Genomic DNA, 27382 nt, shown 5'->3' with positions numbered 1-27382 from the left:
AAAAAAACAAAGAGAACCCAGCTGCTCACTCCACCATTATTCAACTGTATCTCCAGTTCATATATTTCATGCCCCAAAGTCTTACTTTAGAAGACAGGAAGCTTTGGGGACAGGGATTGTTTTTACGTCTTGCAACACCAAATAAAGCTAGCATAGATTTCAATTTTTTTTTCCAAATTCCTCTTTGCATACTTTCCATTCTAGCTGTTTCATAATCCTCGTTCTTTTTCCCGTTTGCCTGATAACACCCCACTGAATTCATCTAGTGCTTACGGTTGCTTTGGTGCTTTGCCACAAATCAGTCTCGTTGAAACAGGTACAGGTGTACCTTAGAGATGAGGAGAGGGGGCTCAGTCAAGTGACAACACTCAGTGGATGAGCCCAGTAATGACATCTTCTTTCATCAATTTCAGGTCTGTTTGCAGCCCAGGTTGGCTCCCACGCTAGCTTCTAAGAGTAACAAAGCAACCAACATCCAAGATGCCAGATTTATAGTCCATGAGAGTGATACAGAAAGCGCTGGAGCTGGACCAGAAATGAAGAGACTGTTAGATTTTTATGAGAGAGACGAGATAAGGGAAGAGTAAGGCATCCTAGTCCTCTGCCAGGAGAGATGTGAGCACTGATTTTTGGAGGGAACTCAGTGTTAAGGTCAGGCAAGCACTGAGAACCATCCAGAACAAGCAGGAAATCATCAATCTGAAATGGTAATTAAGCTGAAAAGGTTGTGGCAATTGCCAGACTGAGCGTTCACATAAGGAAATATATTTAACAAGATGGAATAATCAGACCAAATCCATCAGATTTGACCTCTCCTTCTGGGAAACTTTTTGGCAAGGGCCTGGACAGGGCAGGAACCTTCTACAATTTACCTGTGAAATCAGAAACAAACCAGCTCAAATCCAGCAACATATAGTGGAAAGACCCCTCCCCGCCCCAGGATCCAGAAGGTCTTTTACTTAGGAATTACCTTTACCCAACCTCCTCACTGGGTTGTGGAAAGGTCCAGGTGATATAGGGCTGAAGGTATGTGAAACATACCCACCTAAGTTCTAAATAGCATCACGAACCCCCTGGCTTACGCAATGTCCACAAGCAGGTAAAACAGGATGGGGCTGAAAGCTGGCTTTCCCAATCTTAGATAATCCCTGGTCCTGCTCCAACACACCACCTGTCCACTGACCAGCTTGGGTTATGGAGGCCTGTCTCCATGAGATGCAAGAGGCGGGGAAGTCAAGGTCCGGCCTACACAGCTTGGAGGCAAACAGGGCCCGCATCCTAGACGTCCAGGTGGGACGATCTATGCCAAGTTTATCCCTCCTTTTCTCCTCTCCCTTCCCAATTTTACCTTCCCCAATTTCTCTATCCCATCAGACCTTTTTACTATGCATCCAATTCACTACCAACAAGAGCCGCCCTTTCTTCCCTCCTTGACTCCGTTCTTTTTTTTTTTTTTTTTGAGACGGAGTTTCCCTGTTGTTACCCAGACTGGAGTGCAAGGGCACGATCTCGGCTCACCGCAACCTCCGCCTCCTGGGTTCAAGCAATTCTCCTGCCTCAGCCTCCTGCGTAGCTGGGACTACAGGCGCGCACCACCATGCCCGGCTAATTTTTGTGTTTTTAGTAGAGACGGGGTTTCACCTTGTTGACCAGGATGGTCTCGATCTCTTGACCTCGTGATCCACCCTCCTCGGCCTTCCAAAGTGCTGGGATTATAGGCGTGAGCCACCACACCCTGCCAACTCTGTTCTTTTCCCTCTAGCCCATTGGAATCCCTGGGGTACCAGGTGAACCTTTGAAGAAATACATGGATTTCAGACAGGGGGCCGGGTGCGGGTAGGGGTGCGGTGTAATGACTGAGCCACGCATTTGGGGTGGGTAAGGTGAGCGGCCCTGGCTCCAGAGAGGCCCACTACCTTTAGGAGTGCCAGATGAGGAAAGGGCGTTCTTGGCAGGATTTAAAAACAGAGGGCCATTGAGTTGAACGCCCGAGAGTAACCTCGAGTGCAGATGGACCTGTTGCCCAGCCCGCCTAGTGCTGCTAAATCCACCGGCTCAAGGCCTCACTCGACCTGGGCTTTGCAAACTCCAGCCCGTTCTCCTTCCACCAATCCCCGACGCTGGTCTCCAAGAAGGCCGACCCGAGCTTAGGGTGAGTCTAGATAATCCCTGGAGCGTGGGAACCCGAGCTACCGGGCGGTTTTTCCCAGGCGGCCATTGCGGGCCTTCTTAGACAAGAGTTCCAGCAGGAGCGAGTCCCAGCTGGGCTTTCCTTCTCCGCCACCTAGTCTGGATGGAGAGCGGGAGACAAGCGCCGAGTCCCACACCGGGCTGCCTGCGCTCCCGCTCCTTTCCGCTGCCCGCTGGGGCGGCCATCTTCCACATTGGGGGCGCCAAAGCCGTCAGCCGGAGCGCCCCCCTCGGGGAGTCTCTGGCTCCGGGCGAACCCCGCGGGAGGGGCGGGCGCGTGGGTCCCGGCGCGCGCGGTAGATGCTGCCCCGTTCTCCACTGCTGGGACCTTCACCGCGGCGCTGCCTCCCGGGGTCCCAGATCCGGTCTCCACCCCAGTTGGCCTAGAGGAGGAGGAGGAGGATTGGGGCGGGGGTAGCAGTGCAATAGATGCACTTTCCTTCCCTACAGGACGTCCCAAGCTCCATTCAGCGCCGGAGGTCTGTTTGGCGCCTGGGGAGACGGGGCTCCTGACTCCGCCTTCAGCAGAGAAGGGTGGCTGGGGCGCCCCCAGACCCTTACCGTTGCATCTTCTCCAGCGTAGTGCCCGATGACCCGTTGGCCCCCCGGGTGCCGGTGGGACCATTCGGTGATGTTGTAAACCTTGCGGTCAATGACCAGCCACTTGTCGGTGCGCAGGTTATGCTTCTGAATCTCCTCCCAGCTGAAGGTGGGCATCGTCGCCTCGCGCTCGGCGGCCCCCTCGCCCTGGTTCCCCCCCTTCCCCATGCCGCCTGAGGATCGTGACGCTCCGCGCCCTGCGGCCTCCCAGCGCCGGCTGCTAGCTGCACAGACAGCTGTCTCCCGGCCGGTGTGTGTAGCCCAGGCCCTCTTCGCTTTAGGCTTTTGTCTTCTGCTACTCCTCCTCCCACCGCGCCCCCTCCCCCAGCCTCCTCGCCCGCGCCTAGGAGAGTCCCTGCCTTCTCCGCGGAGGATCCCTGGCTTCCCAGTGCCCCCAAGCGGTCCCCTTCCTCCGCCCCTCCCTCAGCCCGCCCGCTGTGGACTTTTGCCTCCAGTAAAAACTCTCCGGGAGCTCAGGGCCTCGACACCTCCTCCGCCCGCCCCTCCGGCTCCCCCTGCCCCGGGTTCCGCATCCTCCCGCGTTCCCCGCCGCCCGGGTTTCCACAGTGATCAGCAGAGCGCCTGCACCAATCGGGTCGCGTCGCCCCGCCTGCCATTGGCCCAGGAGGATCTTTCGAAGGCCAGCGGGCTGGAGTGGCGGGTCCTCGGCTCCCCCGCCCTCCCGCGTGGAGTAGAGCCCTGCTGCGAGACCGGCTACGTGTCGGACCTCCTCCCTCCCCCACGCTCCGGCCCCGGGCGCCGGAGGAGATCCCAGAGAGCCGAGTGGGGGCGGCGATTGGGCTCCGCCAGCTCCCGGGCGCGTGCGCGCGCGCCCGGCGCTCTGGGGGTTTGCACCTGATGCCCACACAAAGCGGGCGCGGTCGCCCCGGTGCCAGCAAGCGGGCGGGCGGGCTGGGGACGCGAGCTTCGGGTCGAGGCATTCAACTCCAGGACCAGCTTGGCTTTCTTGGCGCGCGGCAGTCGAGACTCCAGTATCCCACATTGTCCGCGCCACCCACATTCTGGCGCCCTCCTGCAACCTCCCCGGAGACAAGAGCCGGCCTTCGGTTAGAAGGCTTTGAACCTTCTAATCAAACAATCTTAGAAAAGAATTGTGGAACCTCTGCTCCGCTTTCTTGGGCTGGGCGCCATGGCTGCGGTGAGGGGGAAGGGAGGGTAAAAGAAAGGAAGGGGGCGACGAGGAACTGGCGCAGTCCTTGCCTTGGTTTCAATAAGCTCAGTCTCGATGGGAGACGTGGAAGCAGACACACCATTGGGCAGTAATATTGTACAGACTCCAGGAAATAAAGACCGCAGTATCAAAGGAATAGGGGGAGGGTTAGGTTTTTTAGGCGTGGGGCGAGGCAGGCTCCCCAGACCCCAGCTGGATGGGGCGACTTAGTGGCCGGCGCCCTGGGGAAATAGGCCTGGCTGCATCTGGAGGGCTGATGGGACACGTGGGAAGTAAGCATGAACAGAGCGGGTGGGGTGCGGGAGCTTGGGAATCATTAGAGGAGTTATAGGGCCCTGGGATTTCAATGGGATTTACAGGACAGTGTGTGCTAGCTAGCATATCCTAATCACTAGATTCTCACCACAGGCTGGGAGGCAAATGGGACCCGTTTTATTACATCTCACTTGAAAACGGAGAGCCTGAGATTAAGAGACGTGGTCAAACACGTGCCCTCCAGACATCACATGAAGGCAGGGGTGGTGGGGAGATCACTCTGGCCAACTGGTGGGGTTGTACTGGGGGGCCAGATGGGGTCACTTTCCTGACATTCCCACAGTCCCCAACTTCCCCCACAGCATTCCCTGCTGGTATCAGCCCTCAGCATCCTTCATTCACTCCACTAACTGCAGACATAAAGACAGCAGGGCCTCTCTGCCTTTGAGTGGAAACAGATATCCCAAACAAAAGCCTCCCATACAATATGAGAGAATGAAGCAAGACCCGGGAGAGTACGGTGACCTTGATGCCTGTCAAAGATTGACTCAGATAAAACCAAGAGCATTATTTTTTTTCAAAAATGGATGAACACACCTATGGATACCTTTAATGAACATTTGTAAAAGGCATGGAGCTCAGAGCAGGGAGTGATATCTGAAAGGGAGAACCGGCCGGGCGCAGTGGCTCACGCCTGTAATCCCAGCACTTTGGGAGGCCGAGGCGGGTGGATCACGAGGTCAAGAGATCGAGACCATCCTGGTCAACATGGTGAAACCCTGTCTCTACTAAAAATACAAAAATTAGCTGGGCATGGTGGCGCACGCCTGTAATCCCAGCTACTTGGTCGGCTGAGGCAGGATAATTGCCTGAACCCAGGAGGTGGAGGTTGCAGTGAGCCGAGATCGTGCCATTGCAATCCAGCCTGGGTAACAAGAGTGAAACTCCGTTTCAAAAAAAGAAAGGGAGAACCAGGGAGTATCTCAGAGGGAAGTCTTTGAAGGTTCAGGCCCTAAAAGGCAGCATGTATGGGTGGCCTGTGTGGGGTGGCTGAGAAGTGTGGACTGGCCAGAGCCTAGGGTCCCCAGTGGCTCCCAGCATGACACTAGCCTGGGTAGGTCCTGAAAAAAACATAAAAACATGTGTTGAAGACACAAATGGATGAATGCACTTTGAGGAATGACTCTGGTGAGGCCAGCAGTAGACAGGACTTGAACTGGGAAAAGCCTGAGCTGCCTCAGTAAGGGGGGAGAATGGAGGACTCGGCTGTGATGGAGGCTTGGACATCCGTAAAGCAGGTGTGCTATGATCAAATCCATGATGTAGAAATAACTCCGGAGGCTGGGCTGGGATGTATGGGAGAAACGGGAACAGCGATGAGTTCAAAGATGAGGGTGGTGCTTGAGGAGAGGGGAGTGGAGGCCTGAATTAAGAGAGAACTTGAGGGGCTGACCCCACACCAGGCACTGCTCTGTGCCTCCCTGCCCTCTAATTTTTTAATTTTTTGTACATATGTTGTCTTGCTATGCTGCCCAAGCTGGTCTTGAACTCCTGCTTCTGTCTTGTCTCTTGCTCTCTCTTCTTGGAGAGACTGATGAGACTGTTTTCCTGGAGAAAACCCCATAGTGGGGTTTGTGCCCATCCAACCCGAAGTCACTTAGGAAAACGGGTAATCTCAGGGGGGAACGAGGTTCCTCTGGCTTCCTCCTGCCCCACAGTATCCCCCAAAAACAGCTCCAAGGACTGCAGCTTCCTGGGGACCTTGCCAGGACCTTGTTGTGATCATTGTACTGTACTTGATCAGGGACAAAAGAGGCCGGCCTGGGTGGCTTGGAGCCCAGACTCTTTCAGGCAGCCAAGTGGGTAAAAGGCTAGGCCAGGTGGGGAGGTGCTTTGGGAGATGGGGCCTGGAGGGCTGGAGCCCATGCCACCCATTCAGCCCAATCCCCACTGAGTGGGTGAGGGAGGCTTTCTGTCTTGTCCTCACAAGGAGTCTGAGGTCTGCTGGAAGACTCGCAGGGTCTTAGGAGCAGAGACTGGCTAATCAGAGGGAGAGTGAAAGTGAAAGGCACTCTTCAGCCATCCAGCAGCCAGCAGGGACACGAGAGGGCCTGTGACACTGACACGAGCACCTGGCAGGCAAAGGACCAACAGAATACCTCTCCTGGCTTCTTCCATCTCTTCCTTTCCTTGATTGATAAGTAATCTTTATCAACCCATCTTTTTTTTCTTTTCTTTTTAATTTTAATTTTTTTTTTTTTTTAAATAAAGATGGGGTTTCACCATGATGGCCAGGCTGGTCTTGACCTCCTGACCTTAGGTGATCCACCCACCTCGGCCTCCCAAAGTGCTAGAATTATAGGCGTAAGCCACTGCGCCCGGACTATTAACCAATCTTTAAAACATCTAAGTTGCGTCTTTCTCCAGCCATCATCCCTATTTTTCACCGTCCATTCACTGTCAAATTTTGTGAAAATTTCTCTCTCTGGGTCCATTTTTTTTTCCTTTCCTTCCCTTCCTTCCTTCCTTCCTCCCTCCCTCCTTCCCTTCTCTCCCTTCCCCTCCCCTCCCCCCTCCCCCCTCCCCTCCCCTCCCCTCCCCTCCCCTCCCCTCCCCTCCCCTCCCCTCCCCTCCCCTCCCCTCCCCTCCCCTCCCCTTCCCTTCCCTTCCCTTCCCTTCCCTTCCCTTCCCTTCCCTTCCCTTCCCTTCCCTTCCCTTCCCTTCCTTCCGTCTTTTCAAGGCAGGATCTTGCTGTCACCCAGGGTGAGTGCAGTAGCACAGTCATGGCTGACTACAGCCTCCCTTCCCAGGCTCAAGCCGTTCTCCCACCTCAGCTTCCGTAGTAGCTGGGACTACAGGCATGCGCCATCATGCCTGGCTAATTTTCTACGTTTCTGTAGAGATGGGGGTCTCACTATATTGCTCAAGCCGGTATTGAACTTCTGGACTCAAGCCTCCCACCTTGGCCTCCCAAAGTGTTGGGATTACAGGTGTGAGCCACTGTGCCTGGCCTCTGGGCCTACTTTCTGTCTCAACCATTTATCAGATCAGTGCAGTCTTCTCTGATTCTAACAGTAAAGATAACTATCCTTCTGATTGGCTCATCAATCTAGGTGTGCGAAGGACTCTCAAATGATGGACAAAAGCATTTGCATGCTATCTGTGGCTGAGGAAGCATTCAGAGGTGATTCTTATCCTTCTTCCTCTTAGCCTCATCCTCACAACAAGGCATAAGGTAGGTATTATTACTCTGTCTTTCCAGATAAAGACATTGGCGTTCATGGAGATAAGTCTGGCCCTTCCATCTGCCCATCATCGATCGAGTCTTGGAACACAAACCCCAGACCTTGAAAGCAGCCCTCTTGGCCTGCTCCCATCAAGCCTCCTGGAACCCTCTCTGAAAGGCCAGCAAGTCCAGCCGTGCCTTCTCAGACCTCTTCAAGGCATCCATCCACCCACCCGACGTCCTGAAGTGCCGTGCTTTCGGATTCTCTGACAATGCACAGTCCCCAGTCTGCTGCTGGACCACCCTCTTCCTGCCTCCTCCACTTGTTTCTTTTCCTCCGCCTCCTCCCCTCCAAATGCTCTGGGCCCTTGGCTCACTCCGTGTTTTCTCCGTAAGGGAGATGACTGCATCTGGGATGATGCAGCTCAAGTGGACATCCACAGCCCTTTCCCAGGGCCAGAGTACATTTCCAGTCAGCTCTTGCACATGCAAAACGGAGCCTCCTGCTAGCAGCTCAAAAACAGCACAGCCTTCTCGGGGCAAGGGAGAGGTCGCACCAGATGTGCTCTCGGACCTATCCAGGTCTAACCCTCACTGTTTCTGGCCCCAAACCGACATCATCATCATCCCTTCCAAAAATCGGCCCTTCCTTTTAACTCCTTCATTTCTATCCCTGGTACCACTGCTCCTCCTGTGACTTGGTCTCAGAATTCCAGAATGTCTTTTGCTGCTTCTCATCTCCCGCCTCCCACCCTTGAAAAACAACTGTCATATTCAGCAGATTGTACCCCCAATGGTGTTTTCTTCTGCCTCCGCTGCCGCCTGCACTGGCCGAGGCTCCCTGACAGCCAGTGGTTGCACCCACTGCTGCTGGGTTATCTTACTGAGGCCAGAGCTCACTGCCCCCAAATTTTCAATGGTTCCTTGTGGCCTAGAGACTCAGTAGGGATGGAGAAGGAAGGAAAACGCACTGGAGGAGAGCCGGAAGCAGCGGTACCGTTTCTGCCCCTCCCTGCTGGCTCCTAAAGGCCCCTTGGGGAAAGAGCCCTGGAATAGAAATACAAAGACATAAACTCTAGTCCTGGCTCTGTAGCCACCCAGCTTTGAAATCAGTTTCATGTCCCATCAAATCAGATGGTTAGATTAGATGCTAAGTTGCGGCCAGCTCCAACATCATAAATATGTGTGGATGTCACATCTATAGATAGGTGTGAGTATCATTTAACTTACATCATACCAATTTTAAAAGTGCTTTTCCCACCAGTTATTTCAAATGACTGTCACAGCAGCCCTTTGAGGCAAACAGGATGTGTATGTGTCGCTTTTTTTTTTTTTTGAGACGGAGTTTCGCTCTTGTTACCCAGGCTGGAGTGCAATGGCGCGACCTCGGCTCACCGCAACCTCCGCCTCCTGGGTTCAGGCAATTCTCCTGCCTCAGCCTCCTGAGTAGCTGGGATTACAGGCACGAGCCACCATGCCCAGCTAAGTTTTTGAATTTTTAGTAGAGATCGGGTTTCACCATATTGACCAGGATGGTCTCGATCTCTTGACCTCGTGATCCACCTGCCTCGGCCTCCCAAAGTGCTGGGATTACAGGCTTGAGCCACCGCACCTGGCCATGTATCGCTTTTTTACAAATGGGGAAACGGAGCATCCAAAGGGTTAAATGAGTAGCCAGAAGTAACAGAGTATACTTTGGAATCAGACCTAAAAAGTCAAACTCCAATGACTTAACTTTGCAGAGCTTCAATTTCCCTGATGTAAAATGAGGCTCCTCAAGTAGTGCCCACTTCTGCTATGTTGCCTCCTTTGGGTCACACCACGTTTGGGCTCCAGCAGGGAGAGTCAGCCGTGCCAAAAATCGAAGGCTGGGAGGTGGGGGCTGGATGCTAGCTTGCTAAGACCCTGAGAGGGTCTCTCGACCTGAGACCCTCAACCCAAGAGGGTCTCTCAACACTACCTCAAGCAAATTATGGCCTCCTAATGCTGTGTCTCTCGGCAAACACTCAGGTGAGAGGAGGGGACCCAGATACAGCAAAGGGGGATCACAGCGGGACCCCCCAGGATCTGGACTCTGAGACCCTTTGGAGCTCTTTGACCCAGTAAGCCTCACCCTCAAATACTCAATTTTGCTTGTGGTGTTGGATCAGGTCTTATCATGCATATTTGTCTTGGCTGTTATTTCACTAAGGCCCTGACCTCAGCTCTGAGAGGACAGATGTTTTCAGAGTCAAGTTGGCGTATGGCCAACTTTAAGAGGCTGGGGAGGGGCAGAGGAGGCACTACCAAGGCAAGAGAGCCCGTGGAAGCCACGGGGCAGCAGTGAAGCAGAGGAGGAATACGGTTGAGGTGCTGGCCGGGCAGGAGACCTCAGAAATACACAGTCGGAGGCACGGGCCAAGAGGTCACAGGGTAGGAGTGCTCTACCTTGGGGCAGAGAGCAGCCTGGTAACTCTCTGGCTTGACCTTAAGTCAAGGAAACTAAAGCCCAGAGATTGGCTTATCCAAAGTCACACAGTGGGAAATCTGAGAGGTTTCCTATTTCTAAGACTAGGATGGTCCACCCTCTCACCGAAAACACGTAAAAATCTTCGATAAAATATATCAAGCATCACTGAAATGCAGCAGTCATGAATTGCTTCATCTGTGCAAAGGTTTATCAGATTTGGTTGACCTGTCCCTGTGCTAATGAGCAGTATCTCTCGCCTTTGGGTCTTGCCCCTGGGGGCAGGGACACCCTACCCTAGCACCACCACTTAATGTCATCTCCATCTGAAGGCCAAGTGGAGCAGGGGCAACCAGATGACAGCACACTGAGGTAAGAAGGTCGCCACATGGGGACAGGGTAGGCTCAGGTTCACTGCCCTCGTTTGCCTGCTTGGCTCTTTTCTTTCTTGTAAATAAAATGGTTTTGAGTAGATAACCTCTTAATTCCTCTCTCATCTGTGATTCTGCTTTCTCCAAGGGTGGTAGGTTGCTTCAAGCTCCAGGCTTAGGCGGTCAGCGTGCACTCCAGTGCTGGCTTCTAGAAGGAACCTCCTGCAGTCTGGAGGTCTCTGAGTCATCTGGGAATGCTGTCCGGACTGGTACCGGCAGACTGGCAAACACTAAAAAGCTTCCTGTCTGCCCGAGTTTGTCCCAGAGTAAAAGACGCTTCTGGTCTCATCTTTCCTCACCTCCTGTCCCTGGCCCTGACCCCAGGTGTGGCGCAGGGAGGGTCCTCCTTATCCACCTCTGCCATTTGCTCTAAGCCCTCAATGTCGAACCTACATCTCTCACACCCTCAAAGAGATCCCCAGGTCTGCCAAGTCAACTCCTCCCACTAATTGTCTCAAAAGTGTATTCTGCCTGCCTCTCCCCCCCCGCCCTAGGCACTGCCCAGGTCCAACCATCTGCGTGTTCCTGCCAGAGTTCTGCACCCAGAACTGAAGAACCTTGGTGGTCTGGCACCTACCTCACTTTCCTGGCTCTTTTCTTTCCTCCAGTCATCCTTCCCTCCGGCCATGCAGGGTGGCTCACGGTTTCCCACGAATGGCCATGGTCTGCCAGTCCTCCTGGCTCTTGGTCCATGCTTATCTCCTGACCAGAGTGTTCTTCCCCACCTTGGCTGCCTGCAACTCCTACTCCACCTTAAGATACAGCTGGTGATTGGCCTCCACTGTGGCCAAGTTAAAGCACTTTTTTTTTTTTTTGAGATGGAGTCTCATTCTGTTGCCCAGGCTGGAGTGCTGTGGTGTGATCTCGGCTCACTGCAACCTCCCCCTCCTGGGTTCAAGCAATTCTTCTGCCTCAGCCTCCTAAGCAGCTGGGATTACAGGTACACACCACCATGCCAGGCTAATTTTTGTATTTTTGGTAGAGACAGAGTTTCACCATGTTGGTCAGGCTGGTCTCGAACTCCTGACCTTGTGATCCACCCGCCTCAGCCTCTCAAAGTGCCGGGATTACAAGTATGAGCCACCGTGCCCAGCCACACTTCTATATATGGCATAGAATTATGTGTGCATCTCCCTCCACCAGCCAGCCGGTAAGTTCCCTGTGAGAAGAGGCTGAGTCTGATCAGCATGGAGTCCTTGATGTGGGCCACGTGCTGGATGCACATTAAACATTTGTGGAATTCAGCTCCAGAGAGAGCTCTGGGGAAAGTCTGAGCAAGGGGCCCCACACTTGAGCAGGGGATGCATCCTGCGTTGTGACCCTGTGGCTGGGCTGAGCTTCCAGGCTCTGGGAGTAAACGTGGTGCAGTGGTGTAGTGGAAAGTCATGCCCTCGGGTTAAAAGAGCCCCCTCCAACCACCCCGCATCACATTCCAGCTTTGCCTTCCAATGGCTTACTGCATGCCCCGGGACAAGTCACTTCATTCATTCATTAGTATATTTGTTCAGCATTTAATGGGCATTGTGGTGGCTTTATAGTGTCAACTTACCTAAGCTGAACTACATGGCCCAGAATTCCTTTGCCTAGAGGGTCGTGGGTTGGCGGAGTGGTGCGGGAGAGAAATGTTCACAAGATTTGGAAGTGGAAGGACAGCACAGCCGTGTTTGCTGTGCTCTGAGGCTGTGCAGGGCAGGCACGCAGCACCTCCCCTAAGCTGGTGCTAAACGCTGGCTTATCGTGTTGACCCGGAGCAGCTGCAGGCCCACAGGTCATCCAGCTCCTGGACGAGGTGTGCGGCTCTGGAATGAAGATCCCCAGTTTGTCCCTCAGGGCCCTGGCATCATAGAGACTGCAGGTGGTGAGAGTCAAATACCGTTCCAGTTTGTTCTTTATCTTTCCCACTTCACATCCAGCCTCTCTCCCTGAGCCGGCCCAGCTAACCTCAGGCCCAGTAGAGACGCAGAGATAACCTCTTACACAGACCAAGCAACCATCTCCCACCGTCAAGGAGTTCTGACCCCTGGAGAAACCCCTTATTCTCTATGGCTCACTGGAGCTCAGCTTCTGATGGAACTGCAGTGGATCCTCTGTGACAGGCACCCTCCTCGTCCATGGAGATGGGAAAATAAGCAAGGTGTCACCCTGCTGGGGCTCAGCTTTCTCATTTTTACCAGGTGGGTGGAGAGGTTCCCAACTGCTCTGTCAAGGCTGTGATTGGACAAGCCCCCAAGTGAAAGGCACATGGAGCCACTGTCTGCACACCCATGGCTCAGGAAACCGCTGCTCCTGGGACAGGACAGCAGGAGTCAAGAAGCCACGCAGAGGCCGGGTGTGGCGGCTCACACCTGTGATCCCAGCACTTTGGGAGGCTGAGGTGGGCAGATCACCTGAGGTCAGGAGTTCCAGACCAGCCCATCTGTACTACAAATACAAAATTTATCTAGGTGTGGCAGCAGGCACCTGTAATCCCGACTATTCAGGAGGCTGAGGCAGGAGAATCACCTGAACCTGGGAGGCGGAGGGTACAGTGAGATCATACCACTTCACCTGCACTCCAGCCTGGGCAGCAAAGTGAGATTTCATCTCAAAAAAAAAAAAAAAAAAAAGCCACAGGAGCCAGGCTTTGATGACCTTGAGGCCGTGTCTGCCCCAGGACTAGAGAGACCTTTGGGCTCTGACTGCCAGTTAGTTTAGCCAAACAAACACTTGTTATTTTTCTTTCCATTAATCCTGAGGTCAAAGACCTTCCGTGCTGTGTGCAGGAAACGGGAGGGTTGCAACCTCTATACTGTGCTTTTTAAAACTCTATCAGTAGGGAAGGAATAGCTTATTAAAAAAAAAAATTCAATCTGTCACAGACGGACACTTCCTTAAAATACAACAAAAATGAATCATTAGAAAAGTAAAATAGAAAAAAAAATACCTGAACCCAGATTATTTTTTTCAGACAGAGTTTTTCTTTTGTCGCCGAGGCTGGGGTGCAATGGTACAATCTCGGCTCACTGCAACCTCCATTTCCCAGGTTTAAGCGATACTCCTGCCTCAGCCCCCCAAGTAGCTGAGATTACAGGCATGTGCCACCAAGCCCGGCTCATTTTGTATTTTTAGTAGAGGCAGGGTTTCACCATGTTGGCTAGGCTGATATTGAACTCCTAACCTCGGGTGATCCACCAGCCTTGGCCTCCCAAAGTGCACCCCGATGGCTTAGGAAACCGCTATTCCTGGCACGGAACACAAAGAGTCAAGAAGTCAAGAAGCCACGTGGAAGCCGGGCACGGTGACTCACACCTGTAACCTCAGCACTTTGGGAGGCCGAGGCGGGCAGATCAACTGAGGTCAGGAGTTCCAGACCAGCCTGACCAACATAGCGAAACCCTGTCTCTACTAAAAATACAAAAATTAGGAGTGGTGGCGTGAGCCACTGTGCCCAGCCTCAGATTTTTTTTTTAAAATTAGAGCTAATAGGCATTAAATTACACCATGAAATCACTAGTCACATTTCTTTATTTTATTTATTTATTTTTTTTGAGACGAAGTTTCGGTCTTGTTACCCAGGCTGGAGTGCAATGGCGCCATCTCGGCTCACCGCAACCTCTGCCTTCTGGGTTCAGGCAATTCTCCTGCCTCAGCCTCCCGAGTAGCCAGGATTACAGGCAGCTAGACACATTTCTAACTGCTTACTCTCGGTTCTTGCACTTACCTCACCACGAACTGGTCACCGGCAATCTGTGGAAAGTGCTGACATGTGAACCACACTCCAAGTAGTACACGCCAGGGGGCTAGCCTGGCTCCCTCACGTGCGGGCACTGCAGGCGAGGTTTCTTACATTCTGGTGCAGAACAAAGAACATAGGCCTTGAAGCCTCTCACCCTGTGACCTTGCTCCAAGACCAAACCTCTCTGGGTCTCCAGTTTGGCATCTGCAAAGTAGGGCACAGGTGGACTGCTGGTGATGTTAGCAACAGCACATTGTACACCCAGCATAAAACACAGGCTGGGTGCGGTGGCTCATGCCTGTAATCTCAGCACTTTGGGAGGCCAAGGCGGGTGGATCACAAGGTCAGGAGTTCGAGACCAGAGTGGCCAACATGATGAAACCTTGTCTCTACAAAAGATACAAAAATTAGCGGATGTGGTGGCACATGCTTGTAATCCCAGCTACTCAGGAGGCTGAGGCAGGAGAATCACTTGAACCCAGGAGGCAGATGTTGCATTCTAGCCTGGGTGACAGAGCAAGACTCCGTCTCAAAAACAAAACAAAACAAAACACACACACACACACACACACACACTCAGAGAGATATGCATACAATATGTAAACCAATATATGGCATATCTCTGGCTATAACATTTCAAAGGGGGTGGTTGTGATTACTGAGGAAAATGTCTTAAATGCCCCTTGTGGGGTACAATAATGGAAAAAGCATTTAGAAACGCTCATCTAGAAGGTCTAAAGTCCTTCTCTTTGAAATTCATTCACAGGTGCCGTTGTGAGCTCACCAGCTCCCTCCTTCCCGCCCACCTGCCCCGCTGCAAACAGGGACAGCACAGGAGTCTGCAGTCTCTCCCCTGCCCGCTGTGTGTCTGTACCAGGCTGGCCTCTTCCAAAGTCCTGATCTGTCCACAAGTTGCTCCTCAGCTTACTGTTATCTTTGAGCCATCTGAAGAAGCTGCAAGTTCACTCCAGGCGCTGAATAGAGGATCCGGGAGGTCTGGTGCAGACTGTGTTTAGCCCTAATGAGCGAACCCCTCCTCTGATCGTGCCAGCTTCCAGGACAGCACTCCAAGACTGTGGTTATCCTGGACACACTGACTGAAGGCGGAGCTCTTCCCTTCCTGGACCCTGTCTCAGTGGTCCATGAAGAGAGCCTGGCAGCCGTAGCACCAGCAACCTTCCTTTCGCTCCCCACCTCTCTCTTGTAACCTCTTGATAATCCTCCAGCTTCCACTCTTAGCCTGCTGCATTCAGCTTGGGGAACCTTAAAATACAGGTTGGGTCCTGGGAATGACAAGACCCAACCTGTGTTTTAAGGTTCCCCAAGTATAGTAGAGCTGTGCTTTTGCGTATTTTATCTCACTGATCAGTCACTACCTGAGAAGTAGGTTGTGTTATTTCCATTTTACATAAGAGGTAACATAGACTTGGGGACAATAAGTCATTTCTCAAAAACCACAAAGGTATTAACTGAAAAGCCATTAAGAGTTTTTCAAAAGAACAGGTTGTATTTTTCTGTCTTAAGGATATATGATAAAAGATTTGGATTAAACGTTACATCCACTGCACAATCTATGATTAAGAAGAGATTTCCTTAGAAAAGACTGAATGTTAACAAAACTTTCCCATTGTACTGAGTATACTCCTGATGCTTCAGGTCAAGCCTCCTTGCTGGTTTTTAAAAGTCAGGTTCTTTCCAGTTTCACGGACCTGCCCAGACGGTTGCCTCTGCCCAGACGGTTGCCTCTGCCTGACGGTTGCCTCTGCCTGACGGTTGCCTCTGCCTGACGGTTGCCTCTGCCCAGACGGTTGCCTCTGCCCAGACGGTTGCCTCTGCCTGACGGTTGCCTCTGCCTGAAACGTCCCTCCTCTCCTCCAACTCATATCTCGCTCAAAAGTCTTATCTAAGGTGAGTTTTCCCCAACTATTTTTTATTTTAATAAAACCAACCACTTTGCATTTCCCGCCACTCTGTTTGTTCTCTTCATACATTCGTTTGTTTGCTGATGGATTTATTGTCTTTCTTCCCACTGGAAAGGCTGGAAACTTCCTGAGGCCGGGACCCGGTCCACCTTGCTCACTGCTATAACTCAGCCCCTTGCAGAGAGTCCAGAACATAGTAGGCATTTAATAATTATTGGTCGTTTTTATAAACTGCAGCAAGCGTGCTGCAGGAAGGAGCGGGCTGGTGCCAACATACATGGGAATGGTCAAGGAACTGGAAAACTGTCTCCCACTGGGCCTGCCACCCACACCCAAACCCCAGCACTGCTATTAAGGATCCACATGGGCCAGTGACAAGAGGGGGCTGAGGTCAGAGAGGGTACAGCCCAATATCTTCCAAGGTATAGGTTCGAGGGACCCTGGAGGTCTTCATGTATTTTTTCTAATCCACAAAGCCTATTGGAAATTAACTCTGAGGTTAATTTCAAGTGTCTACCGCCTCCTTGGTAGACCTGCTCTATAAGCAGGTAAGAAGGGTGCTTCCTCCTCTGCCTGCCCTAGTGAAATATGGCCCGAAGGCTGGACAGCGGGGAAGAGAAGGCTTAGTCACCACTTTTGCAGTGCCAGCAATGCGAGCCACACTGATACTATCCTAGTGTACTTTCTATTTTCAAGGAACTGGCATGACTTCTACACAATTTCCACGAAAAATGTCTTCTCCACCTGACTCCGCCATGCTAATTCGTTGCGCTATTTGTAACACCCGTGGGTTTGTATTTTCAAGGAATTGTCATGTCTCTAATCTTCCGGATTCAGTTAGCTTAATCATCCAGGCTGTGCTCTGAGGAAGAAAATAGAAAGAATGTCAAAGAAACAGCGTATAGTAGAGCTGTGCTTTTGCGTATTTTATCTCACTGATCAGTCACTACCTGAGAAGTAGGTTGTGTTATTTCTATTTTACATAAGAGGTAACATAGACTTGGGGACAATAAGTCATTTCTCAAAAACCACAAAGGTATTAACTGAAAAGCCATTAAAAGTTTTTCAAAAGAACAGGTTTTATTTTTCTGTCTTAAGGATATATAATAAAAGATTTGGATTAAATGTTACATCCACTGCACAATCTATGATTAAGAAGAGATTTCCTTAGAAAAGACTGAATGTTAACAAAATCAAATGACATCTGTTTATCAGCCAGCAGATGAGTACTGGGAGATCTTGACTGCAGGGAAGTGAGATCAGAGATATTTCTGTGACACAGAATGAAAACCTCACTGGACCAGGAGGCCTGAGTTCGCCCGTCTCATTTTTCACACACGATGTACCTTTCACCATCCCCTTCACCTCTCTGAGCCCCAGTTTCTTCAACAATAAAACAAAGAGGTTGAACCATATGTCACCTACAAAGTTCCTTCTTGCTCGAACGTTCTATGAGTGAATCATTCATCTTCTCTAAGACTCACTTCATCCTTCCTGGACACATCAGCGTGTTTCCTGAATTCTTTTCTGACCGTCATTACCATGTTTCCTGATGGCAAGTTACGAAAATTCAAGGTCCCCATTCCCTTCTCCAGCAAAGGAGTATGACCTCCACAGCCACTATTCTTTCTTTCATGTTATTCAGATTTCACTGGCTCCCACTCACCCTGCCTCCCCTTTCCTGCTGCTACCATGCTGGTCCAGGTTACAATTGTTTTCCAACTGGTGTCTCTCTCAGCGTCAGCTCTGGTCCAGCCTGTGGATGCCACCAGACTGATCTCATTAAGAGAGGGCAAAACTGTTCTCTTTGCTCTAAACTCTCAGTGACATCTCTGAAGCCATGGCCCTGCCCTCCAACCCCTCCCAAGTCTGGTCCCAACAAATCCTCTGTGCCTCTTAACTAATCCCTTGGAAACATGACTTCTCCTGGCCTCTTTCCTTGATCCTAAAAAAATGGAGAGTAGGCCAGGTGACGTGGCCGATGCCTGTAATCCCAGCACTTTGGGAGGCTGAGGCGGGCGAATCACAAGGTCAGGAGTTAGAGACCAGCCTGGCCACTGTGGCGAAACCCCATCTCTATTAAAAATACAAAAATTAGCGAGGCATGGTGGCAGTCACCTGTAGTCCCAGTTACTCAGGAGGCTGAGGCAAGAGAATCGCTTGAACCCAGGAGGTGGAGGTTGCAGTGAGCCAAGATCATGCCACTGCACTCCAGCCTGGGCGAGAGAGCAAGACTCTGTCTCCAAAATAAAAAAATAAATAATAAAAAGTGGAGAGTAGATACCATCCTGCTCAAAGTCCCCTTTGACTGAGAATTCCCTAACGCTACCATGGACAGGCTCTCATTTGTCGGCGGCCCCTAGCGTTTCCAGCCTCTGCCTGCCTACTGCTCTGTCTGGAATGTCTTGGGAGAAACTGAGGCTGTGACTGGTAGAGAAAGTGGAGGGTTTTGGCCCATGATCTCGGCTAGTTCTATGATTCTGGGTATGGTATTTAACTTCCTAAGCCTGTCTCTTCAATTGTGAAAAAGGGAAAGTCATCCTTTTCCTGTCTCCCTTACAGATTTGTTGAGAAGATCAAATGAAGGAATGAGAATTAAAGTAATACCTCCTTCTTTCCTTCCAAAACCATTGATGCCTTGCACCAGACACTTTGCTGGGCACTAGGTATGTTGTGGTAAACTGGGCAGATTTGGTCTCTGTGCTCAAGAAGAGTTTGCAGTGTAGGCCAGAGCTATCCAATGGCACTTTCTGGGAGGGAGAAATACAGTAGCCACTAATCACTGTGGCTACTGAGCACTTGAAACATCGCGAGTATGACAGGGTTTTAAAACTTTGATTTTTAACTAATTTCATTTTAAATAAGCACGAGAGGGTAGTGGCTACCATATTGCATGGTCCAGGCCTGAACACTTAGTGAGCAAAGGAGGTATTAAAAAGAAGTTAATGGGAAATCCCAGCCAGAGCGATTAGGCAAGAGAAAGAAATAAAGGGCATCCAAGTTGGAAAAGAAGAAGTCAAACTATCTCTGTTTGCTGATGATATCATCTTGTATACAGAAAACCCTGAAGACTGCTCCAAAAGATTCCCTGGTTTGATAAATGAATCAGCAAAGTCTCGGGTTACAAATCAATGTGCACTACTATAGGACCACAGCAGTCAAGCTGAGAATCAAATCAGGAACTCAATCTCTTTTACAATAGCTACCAAAAAACGCCTAAGGATATACATAACCAAGGAGGTGAAAGGGCTCTACAAGGAGAACCACCAAACACGGCTGAAAGAAACCACGGGTGACATGACAAATGGAAAAACGTTTCATTTCATGTTCCTGGATTGGAGGGATCAACTTCATGTAAATGACCATCCTGCCTAAAAGCAATCTACAGATTCAACGCAATTCCTATCAAAATGCCAATTTCATTTTCCACAGAATTGGGGAAAAAAATACCCTGAAATTCACATAGAACAACAACAACAACAGAGCCTGAACAGCCAAAGCGATCCTAAGCAAACAACAAATTTGGAGGTATCATATGGCCTGACTTCAAATTATTCTACAAGGCTACAGTTACCAAACAGACGGAGGCTAGTTTAAAAGTAGACACACAGACCAACGGAATGAATAGAGGATTCAGAAATACTTAAAACCAACTTATCTTCCACAAAGTACACAAAAGCATAAACTGGGGAAAGGACACCTTATTCAATAAATGATGCTGGGAAAACTGGATAGTCACATGTAGAAAAATGAAACTGGATCCCTGTCTCTCAACACATACAAGAATTAACTCAAGATGGATTACAAACTTAAATCTAAGACCTGAAAACACAAAAATCCTAGAGGAAACCCCAAGAAAAATTCTTCTGGCCATTGGCCTAGACAAAGAATTAGTGACGAAGACCCCAAAAGCAAATGCGACAAAAACAAAAATAAATAAACGGAACCGAATTGAACTAAAAAGCTTCTGGACAGCAGAACAAATGATTAACCGAGTGAACAGACAACTCAATGAAGAGGAGAAAGTATTTGCAAACTATGCATCTGACACAGGACTAATATACAGAATCTACAAGGACTCAAATCAGCAAGTAAACACATAATCCCACTTAAAAAGTGGACAAACCACATGAATAGACATTTCTCAAAAGAAGATATACAAACGTCAAACACGTGAAAAATGCTCAACATCACTAATCACTGGGGAAATGCAAATTAAAACCACAATGAGATATCACCTTACATCAGCCAGAATGGCCATTATTAAAAACTAACTAACTAAATAAATAAATAATTGCTGGATGCAGTGGCTCATGCCTCTAATCCCAGTCCTTTGGGAGGGCGAGACAGGTGGATCACCTGAGGTCAGGAGTTTGAGACCAGCCTGACCAACATAGTGAAACGATCTCTACTAAAAATACAAAAGTAGCCTAGCATGGTGGGGCATACCTGTAATCCCAGCTACTTGGGAGGCTGAGGCAGGAAAATCGCTTGAACCTGGGAGCCAGAGGTTTCAGTGAGCTGAGATCTTGCCACTGCATTCCAGCCTGGGCAACAAGAGCAAAACTCCTTCTCAAAAAAAAAAAAGAAAAAAAGATGTTGGCAAGGATATGGTGGAAAGGGAATGCTTATACACTTCTGGTGGGAATGTAAATTATTATAACCTTTATGGAAAACAGTATGGTGATTTGTCAAAGAACTGAAAAGAGATCTACCATTCAATCCAGCAATCCCACTATTGGGTATCTACCCAAAAGAAAAGAAGTCATTATATCAAAAAGACACCTGCATATGTATGTTTATCGGAGCACAATTCACAATTACAAAGATATGGAATCAACCTAAGTGCCCATCAACCAATGAGTGGATAAAGAGAATGTGGGGTGTGTGTGTGTGTGTGTGTGTGTGAGTACTATGCAGCCATAAAAAGAACAAAATAAAATATTTTGCACAACTTGGAACTGGAGGCCATTATCCTAAGCAAAGTAACTCAGAAATGAAAAACTAAATACCACACGTTCTCATTTATGAGATGGAGCTAAACTATGGGTACGCAAAGGCATACAGAATGGTACAAGAGACATTGGAGACTCATAAGAGGGGAGAGGAAGTGGGGAAGGAATGAAAACCAATGTATACTATTCATGTGATGGGTTCACTAGCATCCCAGACTTCATTGCTGTAGAATTTGATATGGTTAGGCTTTGTGTCCCCACCCAAATCTCATCTTGAATTGTAATCCCCATAATTCCCATATCCCCATGTGTCAGGGAGAGACCAAGTGAAGGTAATGGAATCATGGGGGCAGTTTCCCCATGCTGTTCTGGTGATAGTGAATGAGTTCTTACAAGATCTGATGGTTTTGTAAGGGGCTCTTCTCCCCTTCACAAGGCACTTCTCCATTCTGCCACCTTGTAAAGAAGATTCCTTGCAGGCCAGGTGCAGTGGCTCATGCCCGTAATCCCAACAATTTGGGAAGTCAAGGTGGGTGGATCACTTGAGGTCAGGAGTTCGAGACCAGCATGGCCAATGTGGTGAAATGCCATCTCTTTTTGTAAAAATGCAAAAATTAGCTGGGCACGATGGCACACACCTGTAGTCCCAGCTACTCAGGAGGCTGAGGCAGGAGAACTGCATGAACCCAGGAGGTGGAGGTTAAAGTGAGCTGAAATCTCCCCACTGCACTCCAGCCTGGGCAACAGAGAGAGACTCTATCTCAAAAAAAAAGGTGCCTTGCTTCCTCTTCACCTTCTGCCATGACTGTACATTTCCTGAGGCCTCCCAGCTATGCTGAACTGTGAGTCAATTAAACCTTTTTCCTTTGTAAATTACCTAGGCTCGGGCAATTCTTTATAGCAGTCTGAAAACAAACTAATAGACGCTTCATCTGTGTAACCAAAAACTATGTATACCCTTAAGGCTACTGAAATTAAAAAAAATTAATAACTCATTAATGATTTCTGAAATAAGTTAAACATAGAAGTACCATATGACTCACCAGTTCGCTCCTGGGTATATACCTCCCAAATTGAAAACAAGTACAGGCATTCCTTGTTTTCCTAAGGTTCACGTTATTGCACTCTGTAGCTATTAAGTTTCTACAAACTGAAGGTCTGTGGCAACCCCATGTCGAGAAAGTCTAACGGCACCATTTTTCCATCAGCATGTGCTCACCTCCTGTCTCTGTCACATTCTGGCAATTCTCGCCTCTGTTACGGTGATCTGTGATCAGTGATCTTTAACGCTACTATTGTAATTGTTTTGGGGGGTGCCACGAACTGTACCCATCTAAGACAGGAAGTTTAATTGATAAAAGTTGTGTGCTCACTTGAGCCCTGGAAGTTGAGATCAGCCTGGGCAACATAGTGAGACTTCATCTCTACAAAAAAATTAACAAATTAGCCAGACATAGTGGTGCACGCCTGTAGTCCCAGCTACTCGGGAGGCGGAGGCAGGAGGATTGCTTGAACCTAAGACGTCAAGGTTGCAGTGACCTGTGAGCACCACTTCACTCCAGCCTGGGCAACAGAGCAAGACCTCGTCTCAAAAAAAAAAAAAAAATATTGTGTGTGTCCTGACTGCTTCACTGACCAGCTGTTCCCCCATCTGTCTCCCTCTCCTCAGGTCTACCTATTCCCTGAGACACAACAATATTAAAATTAAGCCAATCAATAACCCTCCAAGTGTTCAAGTGCAAGAGTCACATGTCTCTCCCCTTAAATCAAAAGCTAGAAATGGTTTAGTGAGGAAGACACACCAAAAGCCAAGATGGGTCAAAGGTCAGGCCTCTTGCACCAAACAGTTAGGTCATGATTGCCAGAAAAGTTCTTGAAGGAAATTAAAAGTGCAACTCCAGGCCGGGCACAGTGGCTCACGCCTGTAACTCCAGCACTTTGGGAGGCCGAGGTGGGTGGATCTCCTGAGGTCAGGAGTTTGTGACCAGCCTGGCCAACATGGTGAAACCCCGTCGAAAGAAAGAAAGAACGAAAGAAAGAAAGAAAGAAAGAAAGAAAGAAAGAAAGAAAGAAAGAAAGAAAGAAAGAAAGAAAGAAAGAAAGAAGGAAGGAAGGAAGGAAGGAAGGAAGGAAGGAAGGAAGGAAGGAAGGAAGGAAGGAAGGAAGGAAGGGAAAAGTGCAACTCCAGTGAACACACGAATGACAAAGCGAAATTGCGTCACTGGTGATGTGAAGACAGTCTGATAGAAGACGAAACCAACTCAACATTACCTAAGCCAAAGCCTGATCCAGAGCAAGCACCTATCTCTCTTCAATTCTGTGAGGGCTAAGAAAGGTGAGGAAGTTGCAGAAGAAAAGTTTGAAGCTAGCAGAGGTTGGATTTTGAGGTTTAAAGAAAGAAGCCATCTCCATAACAGAAAAGTGCAAGGTGAAGCAGCAGGTGCTTATGTAGAAGCTGCAGCAGCCAGGTGCGGTGGCTCATGCCTGCAATCCCAGCACTTTGGGAGGCCAAGGCAGGTAGATTGCCTGAGCCCAGGAGTTCGAGACTAGCCTGGCCAACATAGTGAAGCCCCATCTCTACTAAAAATACAAAAATTAGCTGGGCATGGTGACATGTGCCTGTAGACCCAGCTACTTGGGATGCCAAGGCAGGAGAATTGCTTGAACCTGGGAGGTGGAGGTTGCAGTGAGCTGCGATCACACCACTGCACTCCAGCTTGGGCAACAGAGCGAGACTTCATTGCAAAAAAAAAAAAAAAAAAGGAAGCTACAGCAAGGTATCCAGAAGATCTAGCCAAGAAAATTGTGAAGGTGGCTACACTCAATGACAGATCTTCAGTGTAGATGGAACAGCCTTCTACTGGAAGAAGATGACATCTAAGACTTTCATAGCTAGAGAGGAGAAGTCAATGCCCAGCCACAAAGCTTCAAAGGACAGGCTGACTCTCTTGTTAGGGGCTAATGCAGCTGGTGACTTTAAGTTGAAGCCAGTGCTCACTTACCATTTCAAAAATCCTGTGGCCCTTAGGAATTATGCTAAATCTCCTCTGCCTGTGCTTTATAAATGGAACAACAAATCCTGGTGTACAGCACAGCTGGTTACAGTATGATTTACTGAATATTAAGTCCACCATTGAGGACTACTACTCAGAAAAAAAATTCCTTTCAAAATATTACTGTTCATTGGCAGTGCACCTGTTTACCCAGGAGCTCTGATGGAGATACACAAGATTAATGTCGTTTTCATGCCTGCTAATACCACATCCGTTTTGCAACCCATGAATCAAGAAGTCATTTCAATTTTCAAGTCTTATTATTTAAGAAATGTATTTTAAGGCTAGAGCTGTGATAATCATGATTCCTCTGATGGATCTGGCAATGTAAATTGAAAAGCTTCTGAAAAGGATTCACCATTCTGGATGCCATTAAGAACATTCCTGGTTCACGGGAGGAGGTCAAATATCAACATTAACAAGGATTGAAAAACTGTCTCTTGGATACTATGCTGATTATTTGGGTGACTGAGCAATAAAAGCCCAAACTTCAGCACCACACAATGTATACCCATGTAACGAACCTGGACATCATGTACTCTTGAATCTATCTATCATCTATCTCTCTATCTATCTCTCTATCTATCTATCTATCTATCTATCTATCTATCTATCATCTATCCCTCTATCTATTGTCTACCTATCTATCTACATCAACAGGAAGAAGTTGATTCCAACCCTCATGGATAACTTTGTGGGGTTCAAGCCTTCAGTGGAGGAAGTAACCACAGAGGTGGTGGAAATAGCACGAGAACTAGAATTACTCCTGGAGCCTGAAGATGTGACTGAATTACTGCAATCTTGTGATGAGACTTGAACAGATGAGCAATTGCACTTTTTTTTTTTTAGATGGTGATTAGCTCTTGTTGCCCAGGTGGGAGTGCAATGGCGCGATCTCCGCTCACCAAGACTTCTGCCTTCTGGGTTCAAGTGATTCTCCTGCCTTAGCCTCCTGAGTAGCTGGGATTACAGGCATGCGCCACCATGCCCCACTAATTTCGTATTTTTAGTAGAGATGGGGTTTTACCATGATGGCAAGGCTGGTCTCCAACTACTGACCTCAGGTGATCCGCCCGCCTTGGCCTCCCAAAATGCTAGGATTACACGCATGAGCCACTGCACCCGGGCAAATTATTGCTTCTCATGTATGAGCAAAGAAAGTGATTTCTTGAGAAAATCTACTGGTGAAGATATTGTGAACATTGTTGAAATAACAACAAAGGATTGACAGTATCGATGACATAAACTTAGTTGATAAAGCAGCAGCAGGGTTTGACAGGAGCGACTTCAGTTCTGAAAGAATCTCTAGCATGGATGGAATGCCGTCAAACGGCACCGTGCTGCCGAGAAACCTCTTGTGAAAGGAAAGGTCAATCGATGGAGCAAAGTTCATCGCTGTCTTATTTTAAGGACTTGCCACAGCCACCCTAACTTTCAGCAAAAACAGCTGAACTACAGCAGCCATCTATATTGAGATAAGGCCATCTGCCAGCAAAAAGATTAGGATTCGCTAGAGGCTCAGATGTTTGTTAGCGTTTGTTAGGAATAAACTGTTTTTTAATTAAGGTATGTACCCCTTAAAAACATAATGGGTCTGCACACTTAACAGACTACACTAAGGCCGGGCACAGTGGCTCACGCCTGTAATCCCAGCACTTTGGGAGGCCGAGGCGGGTGGATCACGAGGTCAAGAGATCGAGACCATCCTGGTCAACGAGGTGAAACCCCGTCTCTACTAAAAATACAAAAATTAGCTGGGCATGGTGGTGCGTGCCTGTAATCCCAGCTACTCGGGAGGCTGAGGCAGGAGAATAGCTTGAACCCAGGAGGCGGAGGTTGTGGTGAGCCGAGATCGTGCCATTGCACTCCAGCCTGGGTAACAAGGGCGAAACTCCATCTCCAAAAAAAAAAAAAAAAGACTACACCATAGTGTAAACATGGCTTTTCTTTTCTTTCTTTTTTTTTTTTTTTTTTGGAGATGGAGTCTCGCTCTGTCTCCCAGGCTGGAGTGCAGTGGTACTGTGCTGGCTCACTGCAAACTCTGTCTCCTGGGTTCAAACGATTCTCCTGCCTCAGCCTCCTGAGTAGTTGGGATTACAGGTGTCCACCACTGTGCCTGGCTAATTTAAAAAATATTTTTAGTAAAGAAGGGATTTCACCATGTTGGCCAAGCTGGTCTTGAACTCCTGACCTCAGGTGATCCACCCGCCTCAGCCTCCCAAAATACTGTGATTACAGGCATGAGGCGCTATGCTTAACTAAATGTAACTTGTATATGCACCAGGAAACCACAAAAAGTTGTGTGACTCACTTTATTGTGATATCAGCTTTATTGCAGTGGTCTGGAACTGAACCTGCAATATCTCCGAGATACACCTGTATTCAAACAAATACTTGTACACAAATATTCTTAGCAGCAAAAGTTGAAGACAAAACCCAAATATCCATGAATGGATAACAGAATGTAGTCTATCCATACAATGGAATAGTTTTCAGTCATAAAAAGGAATGAAATACTGATACATGCTATTGCATGGATGAACTTCAAAAACATTATGCTGGCTGTGTGCAATGGCTCACGCCTGTAGTCCCAGCACTTTGGGAGGCTGAGGTGGGTGAAACACCTGAGGTCAGGTGTTCAAGACCGGCCTGACTAACATGGCAAAACCCCGTCTCTACTAAAAATACAAAAACAAAAAATTTTAGCTGGGCATGGTGGTAGGCACCTGTAATCCCAGCTAGTCTGGAGGCTGAGGCAGGAGAATACCTTGAACCCAGGAGGTGGAGGCTGCATTCCACTCCAGCCTGGGCAACAGAGGAAGACTCCATCTCAAAAAATAAAAAATAAAAAGGCCGGGCATGGTGGCTCACGCCTGTAATCCCAGCACTTTGAGAGGCTGAGGTAGGCAGATCACTTAAGGTCAGGAGTTCCAGACCAACCTGGCCAACATGGAGAAACCTTGTCTCTACTAAAAATACAAAAATTAGCCTGGTGTGGTGGCCTGTAATCCCAGCTACTTGGGATGCTGATCAGGAGAATTGCTTGAACCTGAGAGGTGGAGGTTGCAGTGAGCCAAGATCGTGCCACTGCACTCCAGCCTGGGCCACAGAGTGAGACTCACATCTAAAAAAAAAAAAGTTATGCTAAGTAAAAGAAGCCAGATGCAAAAGACCACTCTTTTTTTTTTTTTTTTTTAATTCCATTTACATAAAGTGGCCAGCAAAGTAAATCTTTAGAGATCAACCGGTGGCTGCCAAGGGCTCAGGGGAAGTGGACACTGGGGAGTGATTGCTTAAGGGTATGGAGTTTCCCTGTGAGATGATGAAATGTTTTGCAAATAGATAGAAGTGATCGTTGCACAGTATTGTAAATGTACTAAGTGACACTGAATTATAT

General features: G+C 48.9%; 1 protein-coding gene and 1 long non-coding RNA gene across 3 annotated transcripts in view; one reads left to right on the top strand and one right to left on the bottom strand.

Moving 5' to 3' along the window:
• The window catches only part of FADS2 (fatty acid desaturase 2), a 39312-nt gene extending 35083 nt beyond the window's left edge, over nt 1-4229 (bottom strand). Inside the window, exon 1 of one of the 2 annotated variants that reach the window (XM_078341180.1) lies at nt 3912-4229. In XM_078341180.1, the coding sequence (XP_078197306.1) occupies nt 3912-4064 (153 nt within the window). In that variant the 5' untranslated portion in view covers nt 4065-4229. Of the gene's footprint in view, nt 1-2751; nt 3049-3911 lie in introns of those variants that run through there. The other variant, XM_009008303.5, reaches the window with a different exon arrangement.
• Nucleotides 4230-11488: 7259 nt separating this feature from the next.
• LOC118145514 (uncharacterized) lies at nt 11489-15552 on the top strand. Its single transcript, XR_004730689.3, has 2 exons — nt 11489-12514; nt 14822-15552. It is a non-coding gene; the product is annotated as an uncharacterized LOC118145514 (long non-coding RNA).
• The last annotated feature ends 11830 nt before the right edge of the window (nt 15553-27382 follow it).

This window comes from Callithrix jacchus, chromosome 10 (genome assembly GCF_049354715.1).
Source record: "Callithrix jacchus isolate 240 chromosome 10, calJac240_pri, whole genome shotgun sequence".
Taxonomy (NCBI): Eukaryota; Metazoa; Chordata; class Mammalia; order Primates; family Cebidae; genus Callithrix; species Callithrix jacchus.
This window is presented reverse-complemented; position numbering and strand designations above follow the sequence as displayed.